The sequence below is a fragment of the Mchenga conophoros genome, linkage group LG17, assembly GCF_057382185.1.
Source record: "Mchenga conophoros isolate Kocher_MC1m ecotype Shallow Benthic linkage group LG17, M_conophoros_male_GT1.1, whole genome shotgun sequence".
NCBI classification, from domain to species: domain Eukaryota; kingdom Metazoa; phylum Chordata; class Actinopteri; order Cichliformes; family Cichlidae; genus Mchenga; species Mchenga conophoros.
In genome coordinates this window covers 29680302-29692979 of record NC_140542.1, presented here as the reverse complement: position 1 = coordinate 29692979, position 12678 = coordinate 29680302, and the positions used below count along the sequence as shown (strand labels likewise).

The 12678-nt window shown below is 37.7% G+C and overlaps 1 protein-coding gene across 1 annotated transcript in view; it reads left to right on the top strand.

Moving 5' to 3' along the window:
• exoc4 (exocyst complex component 4) overlaps nucleotides 1-12678 on the top strand; it is a 136740-nt gene that overhangs the window by 25318 nt on the left and 98744 nt on the right. The window contains exons 9-10 of the mRNA XM_085251730.1: nucleotides 2862-3007; nucleotides 3850-3938. Coding sequence (XP_085107856.1) covers nucleotides 2862-3007; nucleotides 3850-3938 — 235 coding nt within the window. The remainder of the gene's footprint in view (nucleotides 1-2861; nucleotides 3008-3849; nucleotides 3939-12678) is intronic.

The window sequence follows — 12678 nt, the reverse complement described above, 5'->3', positions numbered from 1 at the left end:
AGATGATGCGATCCACATCATATTTCCATGGATGTGCACTTGGATTAATATGACTTTTAGCGACTGAAGGCTTTCCCGTGCTTGATGGGAGGGGTGCTCTCCGCAGTGTTAATTACATCATTATGGTTGGGATGGATCTCCATCTGCTCAGCCATTACTCCTGTCCCATTCTGGGCTGACCCACACTGCGTCTCAGAATTAGACACACACAGGCTAAATGGCCCTTCTAAATTATGAAGCTATTAGATATGGGAAGCTATTTTAGAACATATGTATTCACAGAGAGAGAGAGAAATGAAGAAGGGTGAGAGAGAAAGGAAAAGATGAGGTAGAGAGAGCAACAGAGAAAAAATAGAAATGTGAGAAATGAGAGATGACGCCCTAAGAGATTTTGAAAAATGAGACAATGAAAGAAACAGAGGGAATGTGCAGATAGAATGATAAAGGAGAGGAAGTGAACTTTCTGAGTCTGGCCAGTGTTTCAGTGTGCTTGTTCTGGACTATTGTTAGAAATTGATAAGATTTTTATGAAGCATGATAAGACGTTGATAGATCTCACCATGGATCACGCAGACAGATCAGAGAAATAGATGACAAGACTTTTTTCGGCAGTCATCAATAGTACCCAGTCATGTCGTTGGCTGCCTTCTGTCCAGAGGTCTGTTCTTCATAATTATTTGTGATGCACGTTTATGCTGAAGGCCACAAAAAATATAAAAAAATATAAAGTTTATACCAGCCCTTTTTTGTTTTGTTTAGTTTTTTTTTTAGCAGACTCTATCTGCAAAAAAAAAGTCATCTAAAGTTTCAATTTCCCATCAGATGTGATATGAACGCATGAGTCACCAAAATATTTGTGGGTTTATTCAACCAAAAATAATAGTATTCTAGAAAATAGATGTTTCTCCACAGCTGCCACAAGAACTGTCAAGAAATCAAAGGGAAAAAACCCAACAACAAACAAATCTACATTGGTTATTTTTTTTGCAATAAAGCTTTGCTTTAAAGCTCTTCATTGAGCAGCAGTACTAGAATAGGATATAAAATGGAATAGAAACATATTTAGTGTCACTGTAACATGTACAGTGAAATTTAGGGCAGTTTCAAAAGTGAATAGATCAACAGTCATATAAAGCTATATAAAAATTAAATAAGAAATCAAAAAAAAAAAAAGAGACAAAAGCAAAGTCACGTGGACAGCATGTAGCAGCATGTGATCTTTCTGTAAGTCTGGCTATGAAAACCCAAATTATCCAAAAAGTTTATATCAAACTCACAAGTTTTTGAAGTCATTTTTTATAACCAAACTAGACATGACAATGAGGCTGTTTTCTTTTTCCTATTATCAATAAAGACACCTGCTGTACAAAGACCTTAGGATATAAAAAAAGCCCTACATGAATAATCTGACAACAGAACTGAGCAGGAGGGTCAAGCTCCAAGGATACGATTGTGAGTCATTAGTAAGCCTAAGGACTTCATGTTACCATATCAGAGTTTAGGTAGTATTAAGATAAAGCATATAAATGGTATACATATAAGAACAACAAAAAAAGGAGTTTCGTCATTTTACATTAAAACATGATACAGGTGACTTTGTGACATTTAAAAAAAAAAAAATAACATTTATTCAGAAAGACTCCTCAAGATGAGTTTGCATTATTGTTATATAACTGTACATTTTATTATCACATCTCATTTTTACTGTTACTAAGAAACAGCCCCTCGAAATAGATGTTTAACTTGTGCACTGCTTGTACTTTTTTTGTACAGCAGAAAAAATGTTAAAAAATGTAAATAATGAAAATATTTTAAAAGTTAATAATTGGTTGTGATTCTTACTGCATTATTTCTGCTGACCGACTAAAAGAAAACACTAAAATATTTACTCTAAAGTGACATGATTGGAGCTTTATAACTTTAAAAAAATAGAAAGTCACTTTCTATGTAAAATGTAAGTAAAAAATAGAATGCAATGATTTTATTGGAACTTAGAAAAATAAGAAAATACCGATTACCGATTATACCAAATATTACCGGTATTTATTTAGAATTTGATGGCAGCAACTTGCCTCAAAAAAGTTGGGACAAGCTGTGTGTACTGCTGTGTAGCAAAATTTAACTTGTGAATTGAGACCAGTTGCTGGACTTTTTAGAGAGGAGTGTATTTTATTGTTATCTGACAAAGTTGCTCAACATTCCTATTTCTTCTTTGTTTTATTATTAATGATAAACCAAAAGTTTTTAGTTGCTGAAAATTCAGTTGACCTGAAAACAGGCAAGTTCAGCAGCTGGACTCCTCTACACTGCCACGCTTTTGTAATAGATGCAGTACGTCGTTTAGTGTTAACTTGCTGGCATCTTCTTTCCATGATAACATTTTAACCTTGTGGATGGCCCATGCAATGATTTCCATAACATGTCTGTCTTTAGTGCAGCGCCGCCTGAGGGCCTGAAGATCCAGTATTGATTTTAGGCTTTGCATACATATATTTCTTCCATATTCTCGGAACCTTTTGATGAGATTATGTAACGTAAATGATGAGATATTCAACGTCTTCACCACTATTTGTAATTTTTGCATATTGGTGAACCTCTGGCCCTCATTACTTCTGAGAATCTCTCTCTCTCTCTCTAATCTCTCTAAGATGTTCTTTATATACCCAATCATGTTACTGTCCTGTCGCTAATTATTTGCAAAATGTTCCTCCAGTTCTTTGTTTTTGTGTACCACGCATTTTGGCTACATTTACCTTGTGATTAGATTGACTTAAATATATTTCCCCTGCATTAGAAACAATTTTTAGTTCTTAAAAACTGTTTCTTCAGATTTTTCACCCATTGTTTTTTGTATTGCTTAGGTTCTGCTTATGGAGTATTTGGATGTGAAGAACAGCCGCAGTGCTACGGAGCCCTCAGCTCAGCACTCCTATGCGAGCACTGGCAGTGAGTTTGCTGCCTTTTTTGCAAAGAAAAAGCCACAGCGTGCCAAGCAGTCGCTCTTCAAGTAAGGATCACATTACTTTCTCTAATGTTTGTGTTAATCCAAGTTTGAAAAAATAGGCAAGAAAGAAAAGCACGTGAAACACAAAAAATAAAACACCAGAGTCTAATGATCTATGTAGCTTAAAATCTGTTGAATTATACTTTGAGACCAGCTATTCTTAACTGTACTTGTAGAGCAGTGTGTTTCTTCCTATTAGCAGTGCACTGAGAATAACAGAGGAGCCGTATCAAGCTCTTAGCATGTTTTTATGTGAAGGGTCCTTAGCTAACCATTAATCAGTCATATATTTCTCAACTAATTAAAGGGGATCTACAATGCCCATTTCCAGCTTCATATTTTTCTAGTTGGATTATACCTAAAGAATTATTATTCTTCAAAAGAATTATTATTTGTCTTTTACTGGGTCTTGCTGCACTCATCTATTATGAAATAAGCTGTTTTAACTCACTTAAGGTCAAAGTCCCTTTAAAAAAAAAAAAATCTGTCCTCTGATTGGCTCCCTATTGCAGCGTTAAGGATATCCCTTCTCAATAATATCATACAAAGCCAAGATTAGAAAAAATGGTCTGATGCTGACCGCTTACAGCACATTGAAGCTTAGCTCACAGGTACTTAACCCACAGTTGTAACACTATATGCCAGTTATTAAGGAAAATCAGAATAGTTTTACCTTTCGTTCATCTGTAGTCTTGTCAGGTAGTTTACAGCAACAGTTACTACTAACTTCACAAAATGTGTTTTTATGTATGAAATTCTGGATTTAAATTCCATGTATGTGTCTCATTTTCACACCTTTGAGTATTATGCTGATATGTTGTTCCCCCTTGTTGAACCTTTTGCAGGTTTGAATCATCATCCCATGCCATCAGCATGAGTGCCTACCTGAGAGAACAGAGGCGAGAGCTCTACAGCAAGAGTGGAGAATTACAAGGTGAGGAGAGGGATGGATGGATGAACTGAGCAGTTTAAAGTAGAGAGGGAGAGAGCTGATTCTCTAATACAGACAAGGGACAGACTGAAAGCAAAACCTGAACCCTTGAACCTATAGTGAGGACATCGGGTGTCTCTGTTATGCTGTGGTAGACATTTTTACAGGGTGGTTTGGTCCACTTGTCCCCTCAGAGAGAATAATTGCTTGGAATCGGTACAAATTTGTTCTGACTGGTCACCCTTGTTCTGTGATGAACCACTTCTATACTGATAGAAGGGAACAGCAATAATTGAAAACTATGACTCATATGCTATGGCTTCAGCAGTCATAGTTCTCAGCTTAATTGAACACCTGACATGTAAGACAATCCTTTTCACCGTGATGGTCAGAAGTTCACACCTTAATACACTTAATCTTCTTATTTTCCTTTAAGTTTCCAACCATTTCTTAGTATATGATAAGTGTGGATTGATGGCAGGAGGAAGAGATAAAAAGGTATGACAGGGCCAGATGGTGTGAAAAGTACTGACGGAATAGTAACGGATTAAATTGGATAAGAATTTTTTCAACTTGTGTGATAATAAAAGAGCAGCATGAACATAGAGATGTCGTCTAAATGGATGAAAAGAAGGACAGGGGTTATGGAAGAAAAACTGTAAAAAAGACATAAAGACGTGGACCTTGCTTGAACACAATCGATAATACTAATACCCCTCACCCTCCTATAAGGTTGAGGAGTGTGAGGGGTATTAGGTCATGTTTGGCTAAGATAGAGGTGTCTGCGGTGGAAGGATGGTGATGGAAAAAGTTTGGTAAAGAGGAGGAATGATAGCGTCAGAGAGATGTGACTACAGTGCAGTGAAGATGGGGAGGACATGCTGCAGTTCGAGAAGTCGCACTTAAGAAAAAGGAAAGGGAGACAACAGGAGTGTGAAGAGGGAAATGGCGATAGATTGACGAGATGCACAGAGCGGGGTGACTTTGCAGAATCCGCCTACAGGGAGAGGCCTTGAAAACCTCTCACTCACACTTTCACGCACGCACAAAATAGCACAGTGAGTGAGCTACACAGCCAGACCCTGGAGAGTCTAAACTGTTGTGCTGCCCGGACTTCTCTCTTCTCTCTGTCTTTCCTCTCCTCCTCCTCTCTTTGCCTGGCTCTGCTCCTCTGCCTGTGACCTTGAGGTTTCAATCAGCAATGCCTGACAGCACTGTTTGCTGCTGTCTGTTGCTATGCCTTTTCCCCCCCACACCAAACGCCTTGTTGACATAGTATAGATAAAATAAAAAGGTAATTTGAAAAGACTAGTTGATTTAAAAAAAAAAAAAAAAAAGTGCAAAAGAGATCCTCTAGCACTGTCTGCACAACTTCTTATAACTATCAGGGGTAAACTGTATAAATAATGCGGCATTGATTAGGCTAGATATTTAGCTTAAGGCTGAAATTACAATGCCGGCTGTACTTCTTTTCTTGACGAGAAATGCCACTCATACTGCACTGAGTCTGTAAATATATGCAAAATTTACTACCCCAGCTCCCCACTGCTACAAAACGAGCAGCACTGATTAACTGTCGATGAAGGAAAACCCCCAAATGGTCTTCATATAACGGCGCTTTTTTTTTTCTTCTTCCATCTGTCGGTGCCTCAGAAAGAAGGTGGAAAAATATTTTTTTTGACTGGCTGAATGCCTCAAGGGTTTATAAGAAGATGAGATTTCTCTGGGCTTTCATTTCACCTGTCACAATGCGTAGCACCGACCACAAGCCCAGGCCAAGGCCTGAATGGCTGAAAAGAGAATGAAGGAGTAAGAAATCATTTAGAAAGTGAAATAAGTCAGCTGTGATGGAGGGAGGGGAAAGATGGATGAAGGAGGAGGGAGGTTAAAAGTCATTGTTTTCATCAGGGTCTTGCGAAGAAGCCATTAAGAGCTTTCTGAAGGAAGAAATTAGAAAAATATGTATTGAGACAGTGTGGAAAGGGACTTTTTCTCTCTCTCTTCAAATTAAACTTACCATAGGGAAGGAAGGTGAGGAAAAGAGTTAGCAATGAGAGATTGAGTTGATTAATTCTTCTAGCTCTGGGATTACTCAACACTTAAAGCTTAGTCATGTGTGTCCTTCTGTCTTTTTACTTGGAGTTTCCTAAACTCCTTTTTTTTTCTTCCCCTTAACGGTCTGCTTCAAGTCAATATAGTTATTAACTGAAACGCTCACCAACAGAGTCTTGGAAATAAGAGTTTGATTGTTCATTTTAAATCCAGCTATGCACCGTTAACAAATGCATAAAAATGGTAATGCACAAACTTCTCAACTTCAGATACTTTTGAATTTTGCACTTTTTGGTGATACTTTCTGGAGATGCACCACTACAGAATTTCAGGGCCAAAGCAAAAACAAAGAAATATTTTAATCTTTGTAGACTTATTTAACTGTTTCAACAGACTAATTACTTTCAGACTTTTCTGTATTTATTTTTATAAGCATGTGTGGGCTACAAAAGCCAAAGGATAATGTTAGATGCAGATTATTGTCAAAGATACCAAGCTTTTAAAAAAATAAAATACAAATCAAGTTAGATTAGGTCTTCTTCTTAGGTCTTCTTCTATCCTCAAAGCTTTAGAGTTTAGCTAATCTTCTGACACATAGGTAATTAGGCTGAACTGTTACCAGCAATTAGTGTCACAATTAAAAGCACAGAGGAGTGACATAGAAAAATCAGCATTCATGGCTGGGTTTTTAAGTTTGTGTAGGATTTTTCTTTTCTTTTCTTTTTTTTGAAACTGAACCCTCTATTTAGTGAGGTCTCACTATTCTGGGGCAATGTGTAAGAGGACTGGCTCAGTGGAGCCATTTGGAGCACGATGACCTGACTGTCTTCTGTGTGGCCCCATTTGTTCTGCCTTTACGAAAGGCCTCAAGGACATCCTAGCTGCTTTTTGATAATGTGAAAGCTCATTGTGTTCCCTTAGGGCATAAGAAAATAACACAGAGGAAGAATAAACTACTACTACTGAGTGGAGTTATATTTTACACTTTTCTCTTGTGTATCCTGAAAAATTATTTCAGCTCTCAACAAAATTTCTGGAACAAAGTTAACAATACTTTGAGTTTCTGTTATCATTATCTTAAAGCCCCTGATTTATTGGGCATCCTTGACATTTTATATGTGATCACATTAATATAAAAGACGCTTGCTTTTGGGTAGGTTTGTCAAACAGTGACCAAAGAGTCAAATGCCGTCATTCATTAAAAAATTAACACATAGTTAAACCATTTTAATATTGCATTGCCTCCACAAACCAAAATAAGAGGCACAACTGCTTCTGTAGGTTCATTCGTTTTAACACAGACATGCCTTTTACGTACTTACACATAAAATAATTGGGCTTGCTTGTATTAATTATATAGGGTAATTAATTGTGAAATATATTTCTTTATCAAGCCATCTGGCTCCTGTGTTGCATCAATCTTTTCCTAAGTTAGCCATTTAATAAGGCTTATTGAGTATCTTTTTATATAGCACAGTTAAGGTTCCTCAGTTTTGTTATCTACTGATCAAAATCAGGTGCATTGAGTGCAGTCTCTTTAGTCAGGTTAGGTTAGTTGTTATTTGAAGTGCCGCAGGTTTAAAATGACCCCCATTGGGTCTTATCACTTGAGACTTTTGAATTGTGAAGATTTGGTTTTTTTGAAGCCATGATTTACAACTGTTAAGTTAATTACTTATTAACTGTTAAGCTAATGCACAGTCTTGGAGCACCATGCCAGATCTTGTCTCATCGGCTGATCAGGAGAGAGGTGGTGGATGAGCCCACAACCACAGAGGAGGAGCTTGTTTATGTTCTGTTGGGGCCACAGTCAGTAAGAATACCATTGGTAACACACAACGGTCCTGCTGCTTAAGAAGGCACATGTGCAGGCCCCTCTGAAGTTTCCCAGTTTATATCTAAATGATTCCGAGTCTGGGAGCAAGTCCTGTGGTAAGATGAAACCAAAATTGAGCTCTTTGGCATCAACTCGACTCACTGCGTTTGGAGGAAGAGAAATGCTGAGTATGGCCCAAAAAACACCATTCTCAGAGTCAGTAAAGCCAGAACACTGAAGATAGTTTGTCGATGGGTCTTCCAGCATGGCAATGACGCAAAAAAACTGCTTAGACAACAAAGGAGTGGCTAAGAAAAAAGCAGGTGTCCAGACCTCATCCTATAGAAAATTTAAGTTATCAAAGTGCAACCAAGAAAGATAAAAGATTTAGAGAGTTTCTGTAAAGATTAAAATGGTTATTTCGCTCAGTGACAGACAAATCAATTTCTAACTTGTAGCTATGTAAAGCATTTTTACTGGATTTTTGTTTGATATTCTTTCTCTCTTTATTCAAATGAAACTACCATAAAAAATAAAGTGTTCATTAATTTGTAAGTGGGCAAGATTACCAATTCAGCAGGTAATCAAACAATTTCTTTCCCCATTGTATGTTTTTAAGCTACTTTCCTTTTTCCCCCCTTTTATCTATTTTAATGTTTTTACATTTTACAAAAATAAAAAAGCTAAAATCTTTAACAACATTAAAATGGAAAATAGAATGACTCGTTGTAGCTCACCGTCAGGTGTTGAAGTGACATTCCTCCTCTTACTTACCCTAATAACAGTAGTCTAAAAAATTCTCGCTAAATACCTCTTGCTCCCTTATCTCTGCACCTGCAGCAATGTAACTTAAGCTTGAAGGAGTGAGAGCTGCCCCTACACCACACAGCTGTTCTGACTTTGCCACAGAGTGCATGCTGCCCCCAGCAGTAACTTTGCATTCTATGTAGCTCAGAACACAGATGGCTGCTGGTAGTGCTGCTTTTAAAAAAATGTAATTATTATAATCAAATTTAGAGTATTCGTTGGCAGCACTACTCTGGGGTGATGTGATAGATGAATAGCTGGCGTGTAGATGACAAGCTTGCTTTGAACGGCGAGACAGACTGGTCAGATCTTTTGGCGAATGCCATTCCCTTAATTTCGTCACACATTTTCTGTCTCTCGTTTGTTTGTCACTATCAATTAAGGCCAAAAATTGCAAATAGTAAAAATAATACCAAACACACACACACTTGTTCTGAAAGGTTACAGTGTTTGTTGTGCTGTTGTACGAGTTCCAGCCTCTAATGTAAGTAAACATTATTGCGAGTAGCAGTATTAATGTGTTATGGTTTTGTAACTTGTCGACAATCAGAAATCTCTAATGGGTTTGAAATTAATATGCTCTGTAATGTATGTCTCCCAAGTTTTGTATACACACGCATATATCGTTACACATGTGCACACAGCTACACAGGCACATGGTCACATGCCCAACATACACATTCAAACACACTGGAGGACTTAATTGCTTGCTTTCTCATCTTGAACGGTTCAATTAATCCAATGCTTCATCTAAAGACTCTATTACATCTCCATATGTAGCCACATCTGGAGTATGTGATTGGAACGCATGTATGTATATGAGACTGCAAGTTAGAGTTTATATGTTGTGTACCTTTTATACACCAAATCCTCAGTTGTCTGTCTAAATGTGGATGTACTGTGTGTGGGTATGCTGCTAGCCTTTGCAAACCACTGCTTCAGAATCAAAGAACCTCATCCAGATTCAATCACATTTCCTATGAATAAATGATGAAAATAGCAATTTTCTAGCCATAGATGTGTCACCACTCCCTCATATTCCTCTGCTTATCTCACAGCCTCTACACGTTTACACCCTCCTCCTTTAGTTTTTTATTGCGTTTTTGTTGTGTGAAGGCATCAGAGTATGCCAGTGGTCATCTGGGAGGTGAAGTGTGAATAAATCCCAATAACTCCTACAGTCTTGCGACACACCATAACGCTTTTAAAGCCTTTTTTTTTCTAATTTTATTTCTCTTTGTGCCGTGGTCGCTCATTGTGTTTTGTACTATATTGCCTTGCCCCGGGGCATGTTTGAAGTGACAGTCCCCCCCCGTACACAAAGCCAGCCTGTCGCCACATACTTGCCCCATATGTGCACATAACCAAACATACACACTTTAAACTTATCAATTTCCTTGTAGGTGTGCGCACATACTCCTTCTGCCAGCACTCCAACCTCTGACCTCCCCCTCTCTCTTTGGAAGTGTTCATAATCAACTCGGTTCCAAATCTATTTCACACATTCCCTATTTCCCTTTTGATATTCAAATAGACTTGTTCACAATGTGTCTGGCACAGAAAACAGTCTGCTTGAGTCTCCCTGCACAAGCATTGTAGTTAAAAACGGCTTTCCTTCTTGCCCAACCTTAATACCCAATGCTCAGTCTGAAGTACATAAAAAAGCCTATGTTGTATTAGGGGCTTCTTGTTCGTGCATAATAGCATCATATTCCCACGACAGGAAGGAAACGGGGAAAGATAGAGGTGGAAGAGAGTGGGATGGTAGAAGTGGTGTTCCTTGTCAAACTGATTTGTACACCCCAAAGGGGAGAGAGAAGAGGTGCAAATGGAAAAACGTCTAGCGGGAGACATGGGTGTGGAGGTGATGCTGGGTGGGATATTAGGGGCGGGACTGGCAGGTGTTGTAAGCCACGTGTTCAGATAATATATGTGTAAGACTGGCATGGTCCTGCCAAGTGATGTGTGATGTTACACTCTTTCTCTGTGGAATATATTATGGTTAGGGCAAGGTTATTTTTCAGTATCACTTGGACCACTCAGAAGAGTGATGGGGCATTTACAGCAGGCTGTAACTAACTCTCCAAAAAGTACTCGTACACTAATATTGCTCTTTTCTGTTTAGATTCTCAGGAAAACTAATCCATGTTTTTAAGGTGTAACCTAACTCTGAGCCCAGTGAACATGACACTATGCTTTCATTGGTCACACTTCAAAGCTCCTTAAATCAATTTTTATTGTAGATTCACTGACTTGTCTTCTCAATTATTCTTTTTTCCAGTCATTTGCTGTCCTCATTTGTTGGTCGAATTCAAGGATAATGGTTGTTCACTTATCTTGGAAAGTGATCAATACTTGACTTCCACTGACCTTGCAATTCTAATTTATCATATTCATTAATGGAATCTTAGATAGAATTGAACTTTGTCTGGGAAACATTCAATAAATGTTACAGGATTATGACTCTGGAATGTCAAACATATTGATACCCCAACTACTACTTCTTTTTTTTTTATATTTTATTTAATTTCCTCTACTTGCTTTTTCCACATTGATGCTCTCTCACAATTTAGGATTCATAGTAATCCTTCTTTTTCTGGTATTTAATTACTCTACTTGTTTGCTACTTTTAATATAAAAATTCAGCACATGCTGTGCTTCAGTGTCATGTAACCAGATTGAATTTATATGCACCCTTTTTCTTCAAGGCCAGACCTATATTAATCACTTTATTTTAGTAGTAAAATTCTGGGATTTCCTCAAGTTAAAATGTATTCTACCTTTTTTTTAATAAGAGATGATGTCAGTGGAAAGTTGTTTATGTTCTTCATCACAATACAGAGCAGATCTGCATGTTGCAGCACACGTATTACTGCAGATGTTTCGGCTCACAGTTGTTATTTTAAATGTGTTGGGACTCATCATGTTCAATTTGGCTGCACATAGATATCAGTGAAGTTGATGATACACGCATCCCTACATCCATTTTCTACTGCTTATCTGGTCTGGATCCCAAACATACACACATAAATATGCGCTGGATTCTCATCTGCTACGGGACCAATAATTGAATTACAACAGTTCTGTTGCTGAAATTAGAGTGGCGCACAGAACTAGTGTGGAAAATGAATGCGGCTTATAACAATAATACTGGGTCTTTACTATAGTGTACCTCACCAAGCCTCTTATTATGATAGTGATGGACAGAAGCACGATAATGGAAAACACATTTCAGGCAGTTATTTATCGTATCTGCTGAAACAGAATTGATCCAAGTATCTTGCATATTGCACTCTGTGTCAGTTCATTTAGTTCTGGCTTTCCACTTCTAGACAAAATATGAATCACAGATTATTTAAACCCTAGCCAACAGCACCTGCTGGAATAAATCTCAGTAAAAGCACAACAGAAAAACTAAATGACAGCCAAATTGAATCCTGTATTCAGAGAGCTTGGACCAGAAAAACTGCTTTGATGTCTCATTCAGTTGTTCCATGTAAGTGATGACTGCCATGAAACTAAAATAATGATCACATGGCAGCAGCATTTAGGCATGTAGACATGGTCATGAAGACCTGCTGGAATTCAAACCAAGCATCAGAACGGAGACGAAAGGTGATTTAAGCGACCTTTTCCTCGGCATGGTTCTTATTGCCAAACTCTCTCGTCTGAGTATTTTAAAAACCACTGAGTTTAAGCCAAAGTATGCAGAAGAGCACAAAGCAGATGGGTTCCAGCAACACAAAACACTGGGTGCTGCTCTTGTCATTTAAAAATAGGAAACGGAGGCTACAAATTACAAAAGATCAGTGTTGGTCAAGTTACTTGAAAAAAGTAATCAGTAACTAATTACTGATTACTTCCCCCCAAAAGTAATCCCGTTACTTTACTGATTACTTATTTTCAAAAGTAATTAATTACTTAGTTACTTAGTTACTTTTTAAAAACACGATTTACAACCTGAAGAGGTGATAAAGCGATAGATCTTTCAGCCCAATTCTACTTTTTCTACATAATCCATCATACGAAATGTAATCAAATGGAAAAGTCTCTTTTTTTTAACTTGTT